General features: G+C 41.0%; 1 protein-coding gene across 1 annotated transcript; it reads right to left on the bottom strand.

Moving 5' to 3' along the window:
• Positions 1-2,564: 2,564 nt before the first annotated feature.
• LOC117734658 (WAS/WASL-interacting protein family member 2-like) lies at positions 2,565-20,027 on the bottom strand. Its single transcript, XM_034538887.1, is given in 9 exon segments — positions 2,565-2,877; positions 3,811-3,912; positions 5,999-6,226; positions 7,677-8,318; positions 9,349-9,382; positions 9,384-9,475; positions 15,929-16,061; positions 16,938-17,015; positions 19,814-20,027. Coding segments are annotated over 9 exon segments (1,365 nt in total). The 5' UTR covers positions 19,829-20,027; the 3' UTR covers positions 2,565-2,836.
• Positions 20,028-24,798: the final 4,771 nt, after the last annotated feature.

The following is a 24,798-nucleotide window of genomic DNA, read 5'->3' on the forward strand; positions in this document are numbered from 1 at the left end:
AAAGGACAGATTAGAGGACATATTAGAGGACTAGACAGACTAGAGGACATATTAAAGGACAGACTAGAGGACAGATTAAAGGACAGATTAGAGGACATATTAGAGGACTAGATGACAGACTAGAGGACATATTAAAGGACAGATTAAAGGACATATTAGAGGACTAGATGACGGACTAGAGGACATATTGAAGGACAGGCTAGAGCACATATTAAAGGACAGACTAGAGGACAGATTAAAGGACAGATTAGAGGACATATTAGAGGACTAGATGACGTATTAGAGGATATATTAAAGGACATATTAGAGGACAGATTAAAGGACAGACTAGAGGACAGATTAAAGGACAGATTAGAGGACAGATTAAAGGACAGATTATAGGACAGATTAAAGGACAGACTAGAGGACAGATTAAAGGACAGACTAGAGGACATATTAGAGGACTAGATGACAGACTAGAGGACAGATTAGAGGACTAGATGACAGACTAGAGGACAGATTAAAGGACAGACTAGAGGACATATTAGAGGACTAGATGACAGACTAGAGGACAGATTAGAGGACTAGATGACAGACTAGAGGACGGATTAAAGGACAGGCTAGAGGACATATTAGAGGACTAGATGACAGACTATAGGACAGATTAAAGGACAGATTAGAGGACATATTAAAGGACAGACTAGAGGATATATTAAAGGACAGACTAACTAGAGGACAGACTAGAGGACAGATTAGAGGACAGACTAGAGGACAGATTAAAGGACAGATTAGAGGACATATTAAAGGACAGACTAGAGGACTAGATGACAGATTAAAGGACAGACTAGAGGATATATTAAAGGACAGACTAGAGGATATATTAAAGGACAGACTAGAGGATATATTAAAGGACAGACTAACTAGAGGACAGACTAGAGGACAGATTAGAGGACAGACTAGAGGACAGATTAAAGGACAGATTAGAGGACATATTAAAGGACAGACTAGAGGACTAGATGACAGATTAAAGGACAGACTAGAGGACATATTAGAGGACTAGATGACAGACTATAGGACAGATTAAAGGACAGACTATAGGACAGATTAAAGGACAGACTAGAGGACATATTAAAGGACAGGCTAGAGGACAGACTAGAGGACATATTAGAAGACATATTAGAGGACTAGATGACAGACTATAGGATATATTAAAGGACAGACTAACTAGAGGACAGACTATAGGACAGATTAAAGGACAGACTAGAGGACAGATTAAAGGACATATTAGAGGACTAGATGACAGACTATAGGATATATTAAAGGACAGACTAACTAGAGGACAGATTAAAGGACAGACTAGAGGACTAGAGGACAGATTAAAGGACAGACTAGAGGACATATTAGAGGACTAGATGACAGACTAGAGGACAGATTAAAGGACTAGAGGACAAACTAAAGGAGAGACTAGAGGACATATTGAAGGACAGACTAGAGGACATATTAGAGGACTAGATGACAGACTAGAGGACAGATTAGAGGACTAGATGACAGACTAGAGGACAGATTAAAAGGACATATTAGAGGACTAGATGACAGACTATAGGACATATTAAAGGACATATTAGAGGACTAGATGACAAACTATAGGACAGATTAAAGAACAGACTAACTAGAGGACAGACTAGAGGACATATTAGAATACATATTAGAGGACTAGATGACAGACTATAGGACAGATTAAAGGACAAACTAACTAGAGGACAGACTAGAGGACAGATTAAAGGACATATTAGAGGACTAGATGACAGACTATAGGATATATTAAAGGACAGACTAACTAGAGGACAGACTAGAGGACTAGAGGACAGATTAAAGGACAGACTAGAGGACATATTAGAGGACTAGATGACAGACTAGAGGACAGATTAAAGGACTAGAGGACAAACTAAAGGAGAGACTAGAGGACATATTGAAGGACAGACTAGAGGACATATTAGAGGACTAGATGACAGACTAGAGGACAGATCAGAGGACAGACTAGAGGACATATTAGAGGACTAGATGACAGACTAGAGGACAGATTAGAGGACTAGATGACAGACTAGAGGACAGATTAAAGGACAGACTAGAGGACAGATTAAAGGACAGGCTAGAGGACAGATTAGAGGACTAGATGACAGACTAGAGGACAGATTAAAGGACAGACTAGAGGACAGATTAAAGGACAGGCTAGAGGACAGATTAGAGGACTAGATGACAGACTAGAGGACAGATTAAAGGACTAGATGACAGACTAGAGGACAGATTAAAGGACAGACTAGAGGACAGATTAAAGGACAGATTAGAGGACAGATTAGAGGACTAGATGACAGACTAGAGGACAGATTAGAGGACAGACTAGAGGACTAGATGACAGACTAGAGGACATATTAAAGGACTAGAGGACATATTGAAGGACAGACTAGAGGACATATTGAAGGACAGACTAGATGACATATTGAAGGACAGACTAGAGGACTAGATTAGAGGACTAGATGACAGACTAGTCCTTCTGTTATCTATAAACTGGACTCATTAAGTCAGAATAATATTTCATCACTTTTTATTGATGACGTCGATCAAACAAAATGACAACAACAACGTTCGTTAAATGTAGATTTAGAAATCTAATGTAAACTTCTTCACAGCTAAAATGTTGTTAAATTATTTTATGTAAAATATTTTATTTGTATCCCGAAACTTTACGAAGATTTCTGATTAAATCACAACTCTTCATCAATCCAGCTCCTCCTCACTGCTCCTCTTCATCTGTGTGTTCATGTGTGTGTGTGTTCCAGTTGTAATGTCGTCTCATGGTTCACCTCCCAACAGGAGGCAGTGGAGGAGCTCCTCTCATCACTGACAAACAAACAAACAAACAAAGGAACAAGTCAAGTGTTTGTTTGATACCGGAACAATGGTCTCCAGAAAAACTCCAGAAGACAAACCTCTGCTTCTTAAAGCTGCATTCTCTCTACTGACCACCAGGGGGCGACTCCTCTGGTTGTATAGAAGTCTATGCTTCATGTGTTAAAGCTGTATTCTCTCTCCTGACCACCAGGGGGCGACTCCTCTGGTTGTATAGAAGTCTATGCTTCATGTGTTAAAGCTGCATTCTCTCTACTGACCACCAGAGGGCGACTCCTCTGGTTGTATAGAAGTCTATGCTTCATGTGTTAAAGCTGCATTCTCTCTCCTGACCACCAGGGGGCGACTCCTCTGGTTGTATAGAAGTCTAAGCTTCATGTGTTAAAGCTGCATTCTCTCTCCTGACCACCAGGGGGCGACTCCTCTGGTTGTATAGAAGTCTATGCTTCATGTGTTAAAGCTGCATTCTCTCTCCTGACCACCAGGGGCGGCTCCTCTGGTTGTATAGAAGTCTATGCTTCATGTGTTAAAGCTGCATTCTCTCTCCTGACCACCAGGGGGCGACTCCTCTGGTTGTATAGAAGTCTATGCTTCATGTGTTAAAGCTGCATTCTCTCTCCTGACCACCAGGGGGTGACTCCTCTGGTTGTATAGAAGTCTACGCTTCATGTGTTAAAGCTGCATTCTCTCTCCTGACCACCAGGGGGCGACTCCTCTGGTTGTATAGAAGTCTATATAAATGACTCTACTTCTCTTGATGTATTCCCTCAGTAAACATTGTAAACATTAGTTTTTGGTCTCAATCTCTAGTTTCAAGTCTTCTTCAATACAGAATGATGTTCATTTAGAGTCAAACAGACCGTAAAGCAGGGGATGCTTTAGGGGCGGGGCTACATGTATGAATGCTGTATAAGAACACAGTACCTCTGCTGGCCTTGCTGGGGTAGATCTTGGTAAAGTGTCGCTGCTCCTCTGGAGGAGGAAAGTCGTCCAGACGATGAAACGAATACTTGGACTCAAAATCATCTGAGGAGGAAACAAACGAGTCATCACTTTCTCTTCTTCTGCATTATTCTACAAAGAAAACTCTGAGGGGGAGGTCGAGGAGGAGAGGAGGAGAAGGAGAGATGGAAGTGGAGAGGAGGAGGAGGAGAGATGGAAGTGGAGAGGAGGAGGAGGAGAGATGGAAGTGGGGAGGAGAAGAGGAAGTGGAGAGGAGGAGAAGGAGAGATGGAAGTGGGGAGGAGGAGGAGGAGAGATGGAAGTGGAGAGGAGGAGGAGGAGAGATGGAAGTGGAGAGGAGGAGAAGGAGAGATGGAAGTGGGGAGGAGAAGAGGAAGTGGAGAGGAGGAGGAGGAGAGATGGAAGTGGGGAGGAGGAGGAGGAGAGATGGAAGTGGAGAGGAGGAGGAGGAGGAGAGATGGAAGTGGAGAGGAGGAGGAGGAGGAGAGATGGAAGTGGAGAGGAGGAGGAGGAGAGATGGAAGTGGGGAGGAGAAGAGGAAGTGGAGAGGAGGAGAAGGAGAGATGGAAGTGGGGAGGAGGAGGAGGAGAGATGGAAGTGGAGAGGAGGAGGAGGAGGAGAGATGGAAGTGGAGAGGAGGAGGAGGAGGAGAGATGGAAGTGGAGAGGAGGAGGAGGAGAGATGGAAGTGGGGAGGAGAAGAGGAAGTGGAGAGGAGGAGAAGGAGAGATGGAAGTGGAGAGGAGGAGGAGGAGAAGAGGAAGTGGAGAGGAGGAGAAGGAGAGATGGAAGTGGAGAGGAGGAGGAGGAGGAGAGATGGAAGTGGAGAGGAGGAGGAGGAGGAGAGATGGAAGTGGAGAGGAGGAGGAGGAGAGATGGAAGTGGGGAGGAGAAGAGGAAGTGGAGAGGAGGAGAAGGAGAGATGGAAGTGGGGAGGAGGAGGAGGAGAGATGGAAGTGGAGAGGAGGAGGAGGAGGAGAGATGGAAGTGGAGAGGAGGAGGAGGAGGAGAGATGGAAGTGGAGAGGAGGAGGAGGAGAGATGGAAGTGGGGAGGAGAAGAGGAAGTGGAGAGGAGGAGAAGGAGAGATGGAAGTGGAGAGGAGGAGGAGGAGAAGAGGAAGTGGAGAGGAGGAGAAGGAGAGAGGAGGAGGAGGAGAGATGGAAGTGGGGAGGAGAAGAGGAAGTGGAGAGGAGGAGAAGGAGAGATGGAAGTGGGGAGGAGGAGGAGAGATGGAAGTGGAGAGGAGGAGGAGGAGAGATGGAAGTGGGGAGGAGAAGAGGAAGTGGAGAGGAGGAGAAGGAGAGATGGAAGTGGGGAGGAGGAGGAGGAGAAGAGGAAGTGGAGAGGAGGAGGAGGAGAAGAGGAAGTGGAGAGGAGGAGAAGGAGAGATGGAAGTGGAGAGGAGGAGGAGGAGAGATGGAAGTGGGGAGGAGAAGAGGAAGTGGAGAGGAGGAGAAGGAGAGATGGAAGTGGAGAGGAGGAGAAGGAGAGATGGAAGTGGAGAGGAGGAGGAGGAGAAGAGGAAGTGGAGAGGAGGAGAAGGAGAGACGGAAGTGGAGAGGAGGAGGAGGAGAGATGGAAGTGGAGAGGAGGAGGAGGAGAGATGGAAGTGGGGAGGAGAAGAGGAAGTGGAGAGGAGGAGAAGGAGAGATGGAAGTGGGGAGGAGGAGGAGGAGAGATGGAAGTGGAGAGGAGGAGGAGGAGAGATGGAAGTGGAGAGGAGGAGAAGGAGCGATGGAAGTGGGGAGGAGGAGAAGGAGAGATGGAAGTGGGGATGAGAAGAGGAAGTGGAGAGGAGGAGAAGGAGAGATGGAAGTGGAGAGGAGGAGGAGAGATGGAAGTGGGGAGGAGAGGAGGAAGTGGAGAGGAGGAAGTGGAGGAGGAGAGGTGGAGTTGGAGAGGAGGAAGTGGAGAGGAGGAAGTGGAGAGGAGGAGGAGGAGGAGGAGGAGGAAGTGGAGAGGAGGAGAAGGAGAGATGGAAGTGGAGAGGAGGAGGAGGAGGAGGAGGAGGAGGAAGTGGAGAGGAGGAAGTGGAGAGGAGGAGGAGGAGGAGGAAGTGGAGAGGAGGAAGTGGAGAGGAGGAGGAGGAGGAGGAAGTGGAGAGGAGGATTTCTATGATCAACAACTCTTTCTTGAAAAAAAACTCACCGACAAACGATGGAGGGACGGAGAAGGAGGAGGGGGAATGTCCATTGCGGAGAGCAGGGGGAGGTGGGGGAGGAGCAGCGGGGGTGCGGGTGGGCGGAGGAGGAGGTCTTCCTCTAGCGGGGGGGTCAGAGGAGAGGGAGGGGCTACCATGAGTCTTGTAAGGAGGCAGAGGCGGAGCTTCTCTGCCACCTGGTCTCAACAACGATGGCTGGACAGGAACAGGGGGAGCTGAGGAGAGAGATCAATGAAGGTGATCAATACAGGAGCTCAATGAAGGTGATCAATACAGGAGACCAATGAAGGTGATCAATACAGGAGACCAATGTAGGAGATCAATGTAGGTGATCAATACAGGAGACCAATGAAGGTGATCAATACAGGAGCTCAATGAAGGTGATCAATACAGGAGACCAATGAAGGTGATCAATACAGGAGACCAATGAAGGTGATCAATACAGGAGCTCAATGAAGGTGATCAATACAGGAGACCAATGAAGGTGATCAATACAGGAGACCAATGTAGGAGATCAATGTAGGTGATCAATACAGGAGCTCAATGTAGGTGATCAATACAGGAGCTCAATGTAGGTGATCAATACAGGAGCTCAATGTAGGTGATCAATACAGGAGACCAATGTAGGTGATCAATACAGAAGCTCAATGTAGGTGATCAATGCAGGTGATCAATGTAGGAGATCAATGCAGGTGATCAATACAGGAGACCAATGTAGGTGATCAATGTAGGTGATCAATACAGGAGCTCAATGTAGGAGATCAATGCAGGAGATCAATGTAGGTGATCAATGAAGGTGATCAATACAGGAGACCAATGTAGGTGATCAATGAAGGTGATCAATACAGGAGCTCAATGTAGGAGATCAATGCAGGTGATCAATACAGGAGACCAATGTAGGAGATCAATGTAGGTGATCAATACAGGAGACCAATGTAGGAGATCAATGTAGGTGATCAATACAGGAGCTCAATGTAGGTGATCAATACAGGAGATCAATGTAGGTGATCAATACAGGAGATCAATGAAGGTGATCAATACAGAAGCTCAATGTAGGAGATCAATACAGGAGACCAATGTAGGAGATCAATGTAGGTGATCAATACAGGAGCTCAATGTAGGTGATCAATACAGGAGATCAATGTAGGTGATCAATACAGGAGATCAATGAAGGTGATCAATACAGGAGCTCAATGTAGGTGATCAATACAGGAGCTCAATGTAGGTGATCAATACAGGAGATCAATGTAGGTGATCAATACAGGAGACCAATGAAGGTGATCAATACAGGAGATCAATGTAGGTGATCAATACAGGAGATCAATGAAGGTGATCAATACAGAAGCTCAATGTAGGTGATCAATACAGGAGACCAATGAAGGTGATCAATACAGGAGATCAATGTAGGTGATCAATACAGGAGACCAATGAAGGTGATCAATACAGAAGCTCAATGTAGGTGATCAATACAGGAGACCAATGAAGGTGATCAATACAGGAGATCAATGAAGGTGATCAATACAGGAGATCAATGAAGGTGATCAATACAGGAGATCAATGTAGGTGATCAATACAGGAGCTCAATGAAGGTGATCAATACAGGAGATCAATGTAGGTGATCAATACAGGAGATCAATGCAGGTGATCAGAGGCGTGTGCCCTCACCTGCTCCTCTACCTGGCGTCTCTCTAAAGGGGGGCGGCAGCCTGTTGGCGCCCTGTTGGGAGTGGGTGGGGGAGGCCGGGGGTAGAGGAGGGGCGGGGCCTCTGGTGGGGGTGTGGCCTCCAGTGGAGAGGGCGGCCCTCTTGTTGCTGAGGGAGTTGTGACGCTGCGGAAGCTCGGGCGCCGCCCCGCCGCCGCCTGTCTGACCGTTAGTGATCCGATACAGTTGAGGGGGCGGGGCCAGGGAAGAGGCGGGGTTACCCCCAGAGGCGGGAGGACGTCTGCTGTTGCTAGGAGACGGGGGAAGTTTGGAGGGGAGCGGTGGGGTATTGTTAGGGGTCGGGGGGAGGGGCTTCTCTCTGTTGTAACAAGAGGAGGAGGAAGGAGGTAAAGGGGCGTTACCGCGGCGACAGAGAGGCGGAGGTGGGGGGGCGGAGGAAGAGTGCTTCATGCTGGTGGAGGGGGAGAAAGCTGCAGAGGAGAGTGTGGTGGGGGAGGACAGGTTGGGCAGGGAGGGGCGCTGGGAGGGACTTGTCTCCGTGGGAGACAGCGTCTGAGGTGAGGGGCTCTCTGTCTCGTCTTGGCGATGGCTGGGGGGGCGGGGTGCTGCAGCTCGAGTGGAAGGAGAACGTCCTGAAGAACCGTCTGTCAAAGAACATGGAGATCAAAACATTAAGAACATTAACCACATGCAACAACATGTAACAAACAAACCAACATTAATCAATATGTAACAAGTAACGACATGTACTGACATGTTGAACAACATGTACCACTGTGTAACAACATGTAACAAACATGTAACACTGTGTAACAACATGTAACAAACATGTAACACTGTAACAACATGTAACAAACATGTAATGACATGTAACAAACATGTAACACTGTAACAACATGTAACAAACATGTAACACTGTAACAACATGTAACAAACATGTAATGACATGTAACACTGTGTAACAACATGTAACAAACATGTAACACTGTGTAACAACGTGTAACAACATGTAACAAACATGTTACAACATGTAACAAACATGTAACACTGTAACAACATGTAACAAACATGTAACAATGTGTAACATGTAACAAACAGGTAACAATGTGTCACAACACATAACAAACATGTAAGAATGTGTAACAAGCATGTAATGACATGTAACAAACATATAACAAACATGTAATGACATGTAACAAACATATAACAAACATGTAATGACATGTAACAAACATATAACAAACATGTAATGACATGTAACAAACATGTAACAATGTGTAACAAGCATGTAATGACATGTAACAAACATGTAACAATGTGTAACAAGCATGTAATGACATGTAACAAGCATGTAATGACATGTAACAAACATGTAATGACATGTAACAAACATGTAACAATGTGTAGCGATATGTAACATTTTCCTAAATAAGCTTAATGTAATGCAGCACTAAAATATTAATTAATGATATGAGTAAATACACGATAAGAGTTATGAAAAATATAAGTAAATAATAAGTACGAATAAGCAACATACAGAAATAGATATGAAAATATATAATCATGGATTAAGTACAGATACAAATTGTATTAATATTTTAAATAATTAAAATGGTGTAAGAAAAAGTAAAGAATTGCAGAAATAATACAATAAATGAAAAACAATGTTTTCACCTCCGACCGGTCTCAGTTTGGGGACCCCCCCCCGTGAACAGCCCTCCTGTTGGTGGAACAGAACCTGACAGGCTTCCTGCTGCACTGCCATTGGCTCCCGCTGTTGCTGCTCCGCCTCCTTTTGGCTCTGAGAACCACAACCATTGGACAGGTGAACCTCCCGAGGGCAACGATGTCACTACACGCTACGATGACATCACTGACTGGGTGAGTACGTGTGTGAAGGGGAGGAGGATGCAGGTGAGCTCTGGTGACGACACACCACGCTCCCTCGCAGCTCGAATGACATCACGGACAGCACGACATGAGTGACAAACAAATCATTATATAACATGATGATCTATGACATCACAGCTTGAGAATCTTTATCAAACTACAACATCTTAAAATACATTTTCTGCTGCGTTCAGAGAGAAAGTGAAGCGTTCGACCAATTAACGGTTCATATTTATTTGTTTTCAACTAATGTTCAGTAAAAATATGTGATTCACGTTTTGTCTGAACTCGCAGTCCATTAAAAAAAACATTCATGAGCAAATCAATAGTGAACCCTCACAGGTGATTTCACTTCATCAGACCTCCCTCACCTTTCTGTAGGTTCTGTGTTACCTGTTGGGGCAGGGCAACTTCAAAATATTACAATAATCACAAAGAAATTATTTTAAAATAGTAATAAAATAAAAATGCTAATTAATAGAAATCATTAAAAAAAAACTTTAGGATCAAATTAAAAATATGAAATGATAAACATAAAATACAAATAGAATTACAAAAAGATATGGAAAATAAATACATGGAAACACATATGAATCTATAAATAGTCAGAATACTACAAACAATAAAAACTGTAAAGTGTAAATAAAATGCGTCCCTAACAATGCGAAAGGTTAGAGACATCATGTTAATCCCACCATAGCTCCACCCACCTCACACCTCCTGAGCTCTGATGAACCAACTGAAAACACCTGTGTGGGAACCGTTAACTGACAATGCCGCTTTATTCTAACAGAAGTCTAATTTTCATCACATTTTTTATAAATGAATACTTTTACTGAAGTCAAAGATCAGAGTCTTGTTCCACCGCCAACACTAAATAGGAACACAACATTATTATTCATATTCATATTATTACGAGAGCAGCGTTGGAATAAATCAGAACGATCCTTTAACAGTCAGCCAGGTGTTCTCCACAGCAGGTAAACAAGAAGCTGAGCGTCAGCCAGCAGGTGAGTTTAGCTGCTTACAGGTAGCTCACAGCTGGGTGTAGCAGCTGCTAACAGCTGGGTGTAGCAGCTGCTAACAGCTGGGTGTAGCTGCTAGCTCACAGCTGGGTGTAGCAGCTGCTAACAGCTGTGAGCTAGCAGCTACACCCAGCTGTGAGCTAGCAGCTACACCCAGCTGTGTGTAGCAGCTAGCTCACAGCTGGGTGTAGCTGCTAACTCACAGCTGGGTGTAGCTGCTAACTCACAGCTGGGTGTAGCTGCTAGCTCACAGCTGGGTGTAGCTGCTAACTCTGTGCTGCATGCTGGGCTCTGCTGTGGAGGACTGCAAACATCTCAGACACATGAAAGTGACTAAACAATAAGAGACAAAGGCATCAACAGGTGGTCTGCAGGACGCTGCAGGATCTGTTCTAACCAGCCGCTACACCACCTGTCCACCAGTTGGATGGGATTGAATCTGTGCAAGTCAGCTCAAATAGTATTATTAAATCTTAAATCACTATTCAAACAACAGAAAACATATCAGTGCCGAAACAAAGAAGAGTTAAATGGTCAGAGACACAAACGACGTGGTGGACAGAACTAACAAGTAAACATGAACAAAGTGGAGTTCTGTCCTTACATCTGTGTCACATCAAAGATGTACGATGGTAAATATGGCATGATATGTTTGCTGTTGTGATGTCAAATCCTCTTTACAGTCTATATCAGTACAACAGAGAATTACTGTTCTGTGATCCTTTTAAAGTACAAACAACTTTAAAACATTATTAATATGATTATTCTGTCGGGACAACAGAGCTTTGAATACCCTCTGAAGATGAGTCATGTTTCACTGAGCCATCTCTTTTATCTTTGTCCCGTCAGTGACAGACCATAATATTGGTCCTGTCACCGTGGTAACAATGTCCTAAACGCTGGGTTACTGAATGTGTTATTGAGGATGTGATCCGAGTGTGTTATTGAGGATGTGATCTGAGTGTGTTATTGAGGATGTGATCTGAGTGTGTTATTGAGGATGTGATCTGAGTGTGTTATTGAGGATGTGATCTGAGTGTGTTATTGAGGATGTGATCCGAGTGTGTTATTGAGGATGTGATCCGAGTGTGTTATTGAGGATGTGATCTGAGTGTGTTATTGAGGATGTGATCTGAGTGTGTTATTGAGGATGTGATCTGAGTGTGTTATTGAGGATGTGATCCGAGTGTGTTATTGAGGATGTGATCCGAGTGTGTTATTGAGGATGTGATCCGAGTGTGTTATTGAGGATGTGATCTGAGTGTGTTATTGAGGATGTGATCTGAGTGTGTTATTGAGGATGTGATCTGAGTGTGTTATTGAGGATGTGATCTGAGTGTGTTATTGAGGATTGTGATCTGAGTGTGTTATTGAGGATGTGATCCGAGTGTGTTATTGAGGATGTGATCCGAGTGTGTTATTGAGGATGTGATCTGAGTGTGTTATTGAGGATGTGATCTACTGTGTGTGTGTTATTGAGGATGTGATCCGAGTGTGTTATTGAGGATGTGATCTGAGTGTTTTATTGAGGATGTGATCTACTGTGTGTGTTATTGAGGATGTGATCCGAGTGTGTTTTTGAGGATGTGATCTACTGTGTGTGTTATTGAGGATGTGATCCGAGTGTGTTTTTGAGGATGTGATCTACTGTGTGTGTTATTGAGGATGTGATCCGAGTGTGTTATTGAGGATGTGATCCGAGTGTGTTTTTGAGGATGTGATCTACTGTGTGTGTTATTGAGGATGTGATCCGAGTGTGTTTTTGAGGATGTGATCTACTGTGTGTGTTATTGAGGATGTGATCTGAGTGTGTTTTTGAGGATGTGATCTGAGTGTGTTATTGAGGATGTGATCTGAGTGTGTTATTGAGGATGTGATCTGAGTGTGTTATTGAGGATGTGATCTGAGTGTGTTATTGAGGATGTGATCCGAGTGTGTTATTGAGGATGTGATCTGAGTGTGTTATTGAGGATGTGATCTGAGTGTGTTATTGAGGATGTGATCCGAGTGTGTTATTGAGGATGTGATCCGAGTGTGTTATTGAGGATGTGATCCGAGTGTGTTATTGAGGATGTGATCCGAGTGTGTTATTGAGGATGTGATCCGAGTGTGTTATTGAGGATGTGATCCGAGTGTGTTATTGAGGATGTGATCTGAGTGTGTTATTGAGGATGTGATCTACTGTGTGTGTGTTATTGAGGATGTGATCCGAGTGTGTTATTGAGGATGTGATCTGAGTGTGTTATTGAGGATGTGATCTGAGTGTGTTATTGAGGATGTGATCTGAGTGTGTTATTGAGGATGTGATCCGAGTGTGTTATTGAGGATGTGATCCGAGTGTGTTATTGAGGATGTGATCTGAGTGTGTTATTGAGGATGTGATCTACTGTGTGTGTGTTATTGAGGATGTGATCCGAGTGTGTTATTGAGGATGTGATCTGAGTGTTTTATTGAGGATGTGATCTACTGTGTGTGTTATTGAGGATGTGATCCGAGTGTGTTTTTGAGGATGTGATCTACTGTGTGTGTTATTGAGGATGTGATCCGAGTGTGTTTTTGAGGATGTGATCTACTGTGTGTGTTATTGAGGATGTGATCCGAGTGTGTTATTGAGGATGTGATCCGAGTGTGTTTTTGAGGATGTGATCTACTGTGTGTGTTATTGAGGATGTGATCCGAGTGTGTTTTTGAGGATGTGATCTACTGTGTGTGTTATTGAGGATGTGATCTGAGTGTGTTTTTGAGGATGTGATCTGAGTGTGTTATTGAGGATGTGATCCGAGTGTGTTATTGAGGATGTGATCTGAGTGTGTTATTGAGGATGTGATTTACTGTGTGTGTTATTGAGGATGTGATCCGAGTGTGTTTTTGAGGATGTGATCTACTGTGTGTGTTATTGAGGATGTGATCCGAGTGTGTTATTGAGGATGTGATCCGAGTGTGTTATTGAGGATGTGATCTGAGTGTGTTATTGAGGATGTGATCCGAGTGTGTTATTGAGGATGTGATCCGAGTGTGTTATTGAGGATGTGATCCGAGTGTGTTATTGAGGATGTGATCTGAGTGTGTTATTGAGGATGTGATCTGAGTGTGTTATTGAGGATGTGATCTGAGTGTGTTATTGAGGATGTGATCTGAGTGTGTTATTGAGGATGTGATCTGAGTGTGTTATTGAGGATGTGATCCGAGTGTGTTATTGAGGATGTGATCCGAGTGTGTTATTGAGGATGTGATCTGAGTGTGTTATTGAGGATGTGATCTACTGTGTGTGTGTTATTGAGGATGTGATCCGAGTGTGTTATTGAGGATGTGATCTGAGTGTTTTATTGAGGATGTGATCTACTGTGTGTGTTATTGAGGATGTGATCCGAGTGTGTTTTTGAGGATGTGATCTACTGTGTGTGTTATTGAGGATGTGATCCGAGTGTGTTTTTGAGGATGTGATCTACTGTGTGTGTTATTGAGGATGTGATCCGAGTGTGTTATTGAGGATGTGATCCGAGTGTGTTTTTGAGGATGTGATCTACTGTGTGTGTTATTGAGGATGTGATCCGAGTGTGTTTTTGAGGATGTGATCTACTGTGTGTGTTATTGAGGATGTGATCTGAGTGTGTTTTTGAGGATGTGATCTGAGTGTGTTATTGAGGATGTGATCTGAGTGTGTTATTGAGGATGTGATCTGAGTGTGTTATTGAGGATGTGATCTGAGTGTGTTATTGAGGATGTGATCCGAGTGTGTTATTGAGGATGTGATCTGAGTGTGTTATTGAGGATGTGATCTGAGTGTGTTATTGAGGATGTGATCCGAGTGTGTTATTGAGGATGTGATCCGAGTGTGTTATTGAGGATGTGATCCGAGTGTGTTATTGAGGATGTGATCCGAGTGTGTTATTGAGGATGTGATCCGAGTGTGTTATTGAGGATGTGATCCGAGTGTGTTATTGAGGATGTGATCTGAGTGTGTTATTGAGGATGTGATCTACTGTGTGTGTGTTATTGAGGATGTGATCCGAGTGTGTTATTGAGGATGTGATCTGAGTGTGTTATTGAGGATGTGATCTGAGTGTGTTATTGAGGATGTGATCTGAGTGTGTTATTGAGGATGTGATCCGAGTGTGTTATTGAGGATGTGATCCGAGTGTGTTATTGAGGATGTGATCTGAGTGTGTTATTGAGGATGTGATCTACTGTGTGTGTGTTATTGAGGATGTGATCCGAGTGTGTTATTGAGGATGTGATCTGAGTGTTTTATTGAGGATGTGATCTACTGTGTGTGTTATTGAGGATGTGATCCGAGTGTGTTTTTGAGGATGTGATCTACTGTGTGTGTTATTGAGGATGTGATCCGAGTGTGTTTTTGAGGATGTGATCTACTGTGTGTGTTATTGAGGATGTGATCCGAGTGTGTTATTGAGGATGTGATCCGAGTGTGTTTTTGAGGATGTGATCTACTGTGTGTGTTATTGAGGATGTGATCCGAGTGTGTTTTTGAGGATGTGATCTACTGTGTGTGTTATTGAGGATGTGATCTGAGTGTGTTTTTGAGGATGTGATCTGAGTGTGTTATTGAGGATGTGATCCGAGTGTGTTATTGAGGATGTGATCTGAGTGTGTTATTGAGGATGTGATTTACTGTGTGTGTTATTGAGGATGTGATCCGAGTGTGTTTTTGAGGATGTGATCTACTGTGTGTGTTATTGAGGATGTGATCCGAGTGTGTTATTGAGGATGTGATCCGAGTGTGTTTTTGAGGATGTGATCTACTGTGTGTGTTGAGGATGTGATCTGAGTGTGTTATTGAGGATGTGATCTACTGTGTGTGTTATTGAGGATGTGATCCGAGTGTGTTTTTGAGGATGTGATCCGAGTGTGTTTTTGAGGATGTGATCTACTGAGTGTGTTATTGAGGATGTGATCCGAGTGTGTTTTTGAGGATGTGATCCGAGTGTGTTATTGAGGATGTGATCCGAGTGTGTTATTGAGGATGTGATCTACTGTGTGTGTTATTGAGGATGTGATCTACTGAGTGTGTTATTGAGGATGTGATCTACTGAGTGTGTTATTGAGGATGTGATCTACTCAGTACGTTATGTAGGATGTGATCTACTAAGCGTCTGGACAGGAAACATGGCGGCTGGCTGACACCCTGCTGCCTCCTGCATTCGTCCTCTAATGCCACAGAAGGCTTGTTGTCTTACTCTCTAGTGCCGTCCTCTGCTGCTCCTCAGACGGCGCCCCCTGCTGCTGAGGCTGGCACTGTTGCTGGTGTAGGTATTGGTATAAGCGAATGTATGGGTGATCTGTGGGAGGTGTTTGGCTCTTTGGTGTTTGGCTCTTACTGTCGAGCAGCGGAGAGCTGCGGTCGTTCACCACCGCCACCTTCTGCAGCCTGGTGCCTTGACAGATGTCGGTCAGCAGAGCGCCGCGACCTGTAGCCTCCTCTCTGCTCAGCTTGGGGGTGGTGATGTTGGCCTGGGGACAGGGGGGGGGAGTGGATTACACCATGAGTACAGTTCCATAGTAACTGGTGAGTTCTGACAGGAGAGATGGCAGAGCTTTAACTGGGCTCCGTTATTGGACATGTTCGAACCGGTTTGATTTTCAACCAGTGGAGCTGAGCGACTCTAGCCAGCGATGGTGGTAGTAATGTTTACCAACCGCCAATAAAGACTACAGAAGAAGAAGTAGAGAGTGAAGCAGCAACACGCTAACAGCAGAAGACTCATCGTGTTTTTATCTTACACGTTAATAATTTTCAGCATCAGAAAATGTCATGTGACCAAGCCTTGTGTCAGAAACATAAGGCTTGTTGGAATTGATCACAATGCATGCTGGGTAGATTTGTGTCTGACTTGACACTGACTTGACTCGATAATCTCACGAGAGCTAGTGAACGTTAGCCTAAACACACCATGTATAGCTAGTGAACGTTACATTACATTACATGTCATTTAGCGGACGCTGTTATCCAAAGCGACTTACAACCATGTTACATTCATACACTTAAGTGTTAAGTATCTTGCTCAAGGACACATTGACTAGGGCGGGGATTGAACCCCCAACCCCCTGACTGAAAGACAGACCTGCTAACCACTGACCCACAGTAGCCCTATGTTAGCCTAACACACACCATGTATAGCTAGTGAACGTTAGCCTAACACACACACCGTGTATAGCTAGTGAACGTTAGCCTAACACACACACCATGTATAGCTAGTAAGCGTTAGCCTAACACACACCATGTATAGCTAGAGAACGTTAGCCGCAGTAGTAGTGATGTGCAGTTCAAAGCTCAAAGGTTTTCATCTGGAAGCGATGGCAGCAGAGTCTGTGTGTTTGTGGAGTTACCTGGCTGAAGGTGGTGGGGGGTGGAGGAGGAGGGGGAGGGATGGACATCCTGCTGCTGTTCCAACACACCTGATCACCCTGAAACACACAGACAGCTCGTTTATTCTGCAGCAACCAATCAGGACGGCGACAGTGGCGTCAACCAAGAGATCGTCACAGAGAACAAAGTTACTAAACTTTCTCATTGTTTAGTTTCAAACCTGATGAATTGAATACGATTTCCCACTAACAATGTTTCATATCCCTTTATGTTGTTATGGTTTATATGCAGACAATAGTTCATCAAATGCCGAGAAATGTTGACTTAACAGTTTGTTATTGTAATGTGACAAAATAGTTGATTGAAAAGATGATAATCAGAAACTCAGACTGAAGAGCCCGTCCAGTTTAACTCTTTCATCAAAGCTTCTCTAACTGAAGTAACTGATTATTGAAAGTATTTCAGAGTTATGCTAACGGTTATTTACATGATCTGAGTTTGTCTTCATGATCGTTTGTTCTCGCCGCAAGTCAATTTAAATTTGTTTTTTTGAGTCCCTCCTTTTGTTCTCTAGTAAAATGTATTCATTAGTTATTTTGTCTTAAGCCTTCACATTAGTTATTGTATTAGCTTGATTTGTTCCATGAATTGTTCTCCTTTTGGGCGTCTTATTGTTGTTGTTTGTGCAGGTTTACATACACATGATGAACAAATGTCTTGATGATCACATTGCATCATGTTTTTGCTTGTTCAACTGTAAGAGGATTTGATTCAGTTATTGAATACAAATCAAACCAAGAGGGACATCAATTAGTTAAACCAATACGGTGTTACTATTGGAACAGGCCCCAAGGTCAAAAAGGTTAAGAACCCCTGTGTTAGGCTAACGTTCACTAGCTATACATGGTGTGTGTGTTAGGCTAATGTTCACTAGCTATACATGGTGTGTGTTAGGCTAATGTTCACTAGCTATACATGGTGTGTGTTAGGCTAATGTTCACTAGCTATACATGGTGTGTGTTAGGCTAATGTTCACTAGCTATACATGGTGTGTGTTAGGCTAATGTTCACTAGCTATACATGGTGTGTGTGTTAGGCTAATGTTCACTAGCTATACATGGTGTGTGTTAGGCTAACATTCACTAGCTATACACGGTGTGTGTTAGGCTAATGTTCACTAGCTATACATGGTGTGTGTGTTAGGCTAATGTTCACTAGCTATACATGGTGTGTGTTAGGCTAACATTCACTAGCTATACACGGTGTGTGTTAGGCTAATGTTCACTAGCTATACATGGTGTGTGTGTTAGGCTAACGTTCACTAGCTATACATAGTGTGTGTTAGGCTAACGTTCACTAGCTATACATGGTGTGTGTTAGGCTAACGTTCACTAGCTATACACGGTGTGTGTTAGGCTAACGTTCACTAGCTATACACGGTGTGTGTTAGGCTAATGTTCACTAGCTATACATGGTGTGTGTGTTAGGCTAACGTTCACTAGCTATACATGGTGTGTGTTAGGCTAACGTTCACTAGCTATACACGGTGTGTGTTAGGCTAACGTTCACTAGCTATACATGGTGTGTGTTAGGCTAACGCTTACTAGCTATACATGGTGTGTGTGTTAGGCTAACGTTCACTAGCTATACATGGTGTGTGTGTTAGGCTAACGTTCACTAGCTATACATGGTGTGTGTGTTAGGCTAACATTCACTAGCTATACACGGTATGTGTGTAAGGCTAACGTTCACTAGCTATACATGGTGTGTGTTAGGCTAACGTTCACTAGCTATACACGGTGTGTGTTAGGCTAATGTTCACTAGCTATACATGTTGTGTGTAAGGCTAACATTCACTAGCTATACATGGTGTGTGTTAGGCTAATGTTCACTAGCTATACATGGTGTGTGTTAGGCTAACGTTCACTAGCACGACATGGTGTATGTTAGGCTAACGTTCACTAGCTATACATGGTGTGTGTTAGGCTAACATTCACTAGCTATACACGGTGTGTTAGGCTAACGTTCACTAGCTATACATGGTGTGTGTTAGGCTAACATTCACTAGCTATACACGGTGTGTTAGGCTAACGTTCACTAGCTATACATGTTGTGTGTAAGGCTAACATTCACTAGCTATACACGGTGTATGTTAGGCTAACGTTCACTAGCTATGGTGTGTGTTAGGCTAATGTTCACTAGCACGACATGGTGTATGTTAGGCTAATGTTCAGTTCACTAGCTATACATGGTGTGTGTTAGGCTAATATTTGCTACTAAAGTACAGTAATTATCAGATGCTTTAAGACTTTAACTCAAGTAGTATTCTCATAGGTGACTTTTACTTTCACTGGAGTCCTTTTCCAGTACGGTATCTTTACTTTTACTCAAGTATTGCTTTTGGGTACTTTATATGCCAAACAGGGCTATTGGACCGCGGCCATCTTCATCACTGATGTCCAAACACAATGAAGAATCCTGTATGATCACAAATCAGTCACATTGATGGCTTATGAGAAATGGAGTTCGTTGTTATGTTGCACTTAAATATTTGTGACAGTGTAGGACTTTAAAAACCTAGATGATGTCGAAATGGCCAATCAAATCGTTTCCTTCTTGACCGTATTTGCATAAAAATCAAAACGTCACAACTCCAGTTTGTGATGCACCAAAAATAATCCGTCAATGAGGCAGAAATACGAAAACAGTGCAACACTGGAGGCACTAGTTAACTCGGCGGAGGGATCTCTGCCCCCAGAGACACACTGTTAATATTGATCCCTGATTGATTAGTTTTAAAGTCTGCAGGCTGTGTGGAGGACTAACAGATCCTCATGACGTCACATTCACACAACAGAAATGTGTCGGAGCAGAGCAAGTCGTGAGAAACACAGACCACATGAGACGACATCAGACCAGGTCTCTGTTAAAAACCACACCATTGAAGACTCGGCTCTAAGAGAGTGAACTCAGAAGAGATGTCATCATAAGGTCCTAGTTAGCATAATTAACTTAGCACAATCAGCTCCCAGTTAACATCATTAGCTGAATCTCTGCCGGATACTAAGCTAACACGTTAGCTTATCTGCTAACCCGGATGTTTACTGAAACAAACTAAACCGCCCGTTCGCTTCACCGGAAGTTGAACCCGTTACTGGGTGACTGGATGCAGAGATAGCTCCGCAGCTAGCCATGTGCTAGCAGGAGGTCTGAGCATCATCCGGGACACAGCGGCTCTGTAAACGCACCTGTGAACGTTACCGGCCTCGCGCTGGTGGACTCACTCCTCCACCTGTCCGCTCGGTGTCTTCATGTCTCCGTCTCTCTTCACTTCCGGCTGCTTTTGTCCTGAGGGACAGATAGCTCTGCTGTTAGCTGTTAGCCGTTAGCCTGTCTGATCAGAGCTCGACAGAGATTCTTTTTATTTCTCGCCAGTCAACACAGAGGAGCACGTGACCCGAGCACATGCGCTGCAGCGGCCGCACGCGCTGCATACTCATTATAGTTTATATATATAATATAATATACAGATTATATATCATATACCTATTTTATATCCTTGATATATGCTCATTATAGTTTATATATAACACAGTATATATGTATATATATAAATACACGTTTTATAACCTTGATATATGTTCATAGCTTTATATATGTAGATATATAAATACACGTTTTATAACCTTGATATATGTTCATAGCTTTATATATGTATATATATAAATACACGTTTTATAACCTTGATATATGTTCATAGCTTTATATATGTATATATATAAATACACGTTTTATAACCTTGATATATGCTCATAGCTTTATATATGTATATATATAAATACACGTTTTATAACCTTGATATATGCTCATAGCTTTATATATGTTTATATATAAATACATGTTTTATAACTTTGATAGATGCTCATTATAGCTTTATATATGTATATGTATAAATACACGTTTTATAACCTTGATAGATGCTCATTATAGTTTATGTATAACACAGTATATATGTTTATATATAAATACATGTGTTATAACCTTGATAGATGCTCATTATAGTTTATGTATAACACAGTATATATGTTTATATATAAATACATGTGTTATAACCTTGATAGATGCTCATTATAGCTTTATATATATCATATAAATGTTTTATAACCATATATTTTGTTTTGATTACAAATCATGTTATTTGATTTATTGATTTTGATCTAAAGACTTTCCTCATATGAATGGATGTTATATTTATATTTGAAATGATGCTTTTCTTTTATTAAGCTGATGAGGATCAGAGGAAGGGGTTGTATTTGTGTTATCTAGAACGGGACATGGGGACAGTCACGTTATAGCTCACCTAAAAAACGGAAAATAAATCGACAAAATGTTGGAAATCGAATCGACGTCTCGAGAGTTTCAACGTGTGAGTCAAGAGTCCCGTAATGTGGCACAGAAAGGAACAAGAACATAGCTTTATATTTATACATACCATATACATGTTCTATAACCTTTATTATAGCTTTATATTTATACATACCATATACATGTTCTATAACCTTTATTATAGCTTTATATTTATACATACCATATACATGTTCTATAACCTTTATTATAGCTTTATATTTATACATACCATATACATGTTCTATAACCTTTATTATAGCTTTATATTTATACATACCATATACATGTTCTATAACCTTTATTATAGCTTTATATTTATACATACCATATACATGTTCTATAACCTTTATTATAGCTTTATATTTATACATACCATATACATGTTCTATAACCTTTATTATAGCTTTATATTTATACATACCATATACATGTTCTATAACCTTTATTATAGCTTTATATTTATACATACCATATACATGTTCTATAACCTTTATTATAGCTTTATATTTATACATACCATATACATGTTCTATAACCTTTATAGATGCTCATTATAGCTTTTTATAGATTAAACCACAATGACTGGCTACTGAATATTAACCCATTCCAACATAAACACATGTATGAATGAAGTATATTCTTCATATAATAATGTTAGAAACAGTCAGTTTGATTGGATTTGGCTGAAAAAATCAGGTGGAGTAAAAATACTTTTTACCTTTACTAACAGTAGTTTTTTGTGTATTGTCAACATATCAATAACAAACAAGGGTATCAATAACAAACAAGGTTATCAATAACAAACAAGGTTATCAATAACAAACAAGGGTATCAATAACAAACAAGGGTATCAATAACAAACAAGGTTATCAATAACAAACAAGGTTATCAATAACAAACAAGGGTATCAATAACAAACAAGGGTATCAATAACAAACAAGGGTATCAATAACAAACAAGGGTATCAATAACAAACAAGGTTATCAATAACAAACAAGGGTATCAATAACAAACAAGGGTATCAATAACAAACAAGGGTATCAATAACAAACAAGGGTATAAATAACAAACAAGGGTATCAATAACAAACAAGGGTATAAATAACAAACAAGGGTATCAATAACAAACAAGGGTATAAATAACAAACAAGGGTATCAATAACAAACAAGGGTATCAATAACAAACAAGGTTATCAATAACAAACAAGGGTATCAATAACAAACAAGGGTATCAATAACAAACAAGGGTATAAATAACAAACAAGGGTATCAATAACAAACAAGGGTATCAATAACAAACAAGGGTATAAATAACAAACAAGGTTATCAATAACAAACAAGGGTATCAATAACAAACAAGGGTATCAATAACAAACAAGGTTATAAATAACAAACAAGGGTATCAATAACAAACAAGGGTATAAATAACAAACAAGGGTATCAATAACAAACAAGGGTATCAATAACAAACAAGGGTATAAATAACAAACAAGGGTAACAATAACAAACAAGGTTATCAATAACAAACAAGGGTATCAATAACAAACAAGGTTATCAATAACAAACAAGGGTATCAATAACAAACAAGGGTATCAATAACAAACAAGGGTATCAATAACAAACAAGGGTATAAATAACAAACAAGGGTATCAATAACAAACAAGGGTATAAATAACAAACAAGGGTATCAATAACAAACAAGGTTATCAATAACAAACAAGGGTATAAATAACAAACAAGGGTATCAATAACAAACAAGGGTATAAATAACAAACAAGGGTATCAATAACAAACAAGGTTATCAATAACAAACAAGGGTATAAATAACAAACAAGGTTATCAATAACAAACAAGGGTATCAATAACAAACAAGGGTATAAATAACAAACAAGGGTATAAATAACAAACAAGGGTATCAATAACAAACAAGGTTATCAATAACAAACAAGGTTATCAATAACAAACAAGGGTATCAATAACAAACAAGGGTATAAATAACAAACAAGGTTATCAATAACAAACAAGGGTATAAATAACAAACAAGGGTATCAATAACAAACAAGGGTATCAATAACAAACAAGGGTATCAATAACAAACAAGGGTATCAATAACAAACAAGGGTATAAATAACAAACAAGGGTATAAATAACAAACAAGGTTATCAATAACAAACAAGGGTATCAATAACAAACAAGGGTATCAATAACAAACAAGGGTATAAATAACAAACAAGGGTATAAATAACAAACAAGGTTATCAATAACAAACAAGGGTATCAATAACAAACAAGGGTATCAATAACAAACAAGGGTATAAATAACAAACAAGGTTATCAAAAACAAACAAGGGTATCAATAACAAACAAGGGTATAAATAACAAACAAGGGTATCAATAACAAACAAGGGTATCAATAACAAACAAGGGTATCAATAACAAACAAGGTTATCAATAACAAACAAGGGTATCAATAACAAACAAGGGTATAAATAACAAACAAGGGTATCAATAACAAACAAGGGTATCAATAACAAACAAGGGTATCAATAACAAACAAGGGTATCAATAACAAACAAGGTTATCAAGGGTATCAATAACAAACAAGGGTATAAATAACAAACAAGGGTATCAATAACAAACAAGGGTATAAATAACAAACAAGGGTATAAATAACAAACAAGGGTATAAATAACAAACAAGGGTATCAATAACAAACAAGGGTATCAATAACAAACAAGGTTATCAATAACAAACAAGGGTATAAATAACAAACAAGGGTATCAATAACAAACAAGGGTATCAATAACAAACAAGGGTATAAATAACAAACAAGGGTATAAATAACAAACAAGGTTATCAAGGGTATCAATAACAAACAAGGGTATAAATAACAAACAAGGGTATCAATAACAAACAAGGGTATAAATAACAAACAAGGTTATCAAGGGTATCAATAACAAACAAGGGTATCAATAACAAACAAGGGTATCAATAACAAACAAGGGTATAAATAACAAACAAGGGTATAAATAACAAACAAGGGTATCAATAACAAACAAGGGTATAAATAACAAACAAGGGTATCAATAACAAACAAGGGTATCAATAACAAACAAGGTTATCAATAACAAACAAGGGTATAAATAACAAACAAGGGTATCAATAACAAACAAGGGTATCAATAACAAACAAGGGTATCAATAACAAACAAGGGTATCAATAACAAACAAGGGTATAAATAACAAACAAGGTTATCAATAACAAACAAGGTTATCAATAACAAACAAGGGTATAAATAACAAACAAGGGTATCAATAACAAACAAGGGTATAAATAACAAACAAGGGTATCAATAACAAACAAGGGTATAAATAACAAACAAGGGTATCAATAACAAACAAGGGTATCAATAACAAACAAGGGTATAAATAACAAACAAGGGTATCAATAACAAACAAGGGTATAAATAACAAACA

The sequence above is a fragment of the Cyclopterus lumpus genome, chromosome 8 (assembly GCF_009769545.1).
Source record: "Cyclopterus lumpus isolate fCycLum1 chromosome 8, fCycLum1.pri, whole genome shotgun sequence".
In the NCBI taxonomy this organism is placed as follows: Eukaryota; Metazoa; Chordata; class Actinopteri; order Perciformes; family Cyclopteridae; genus Cyclopterus; species Cyclopterus lumpus.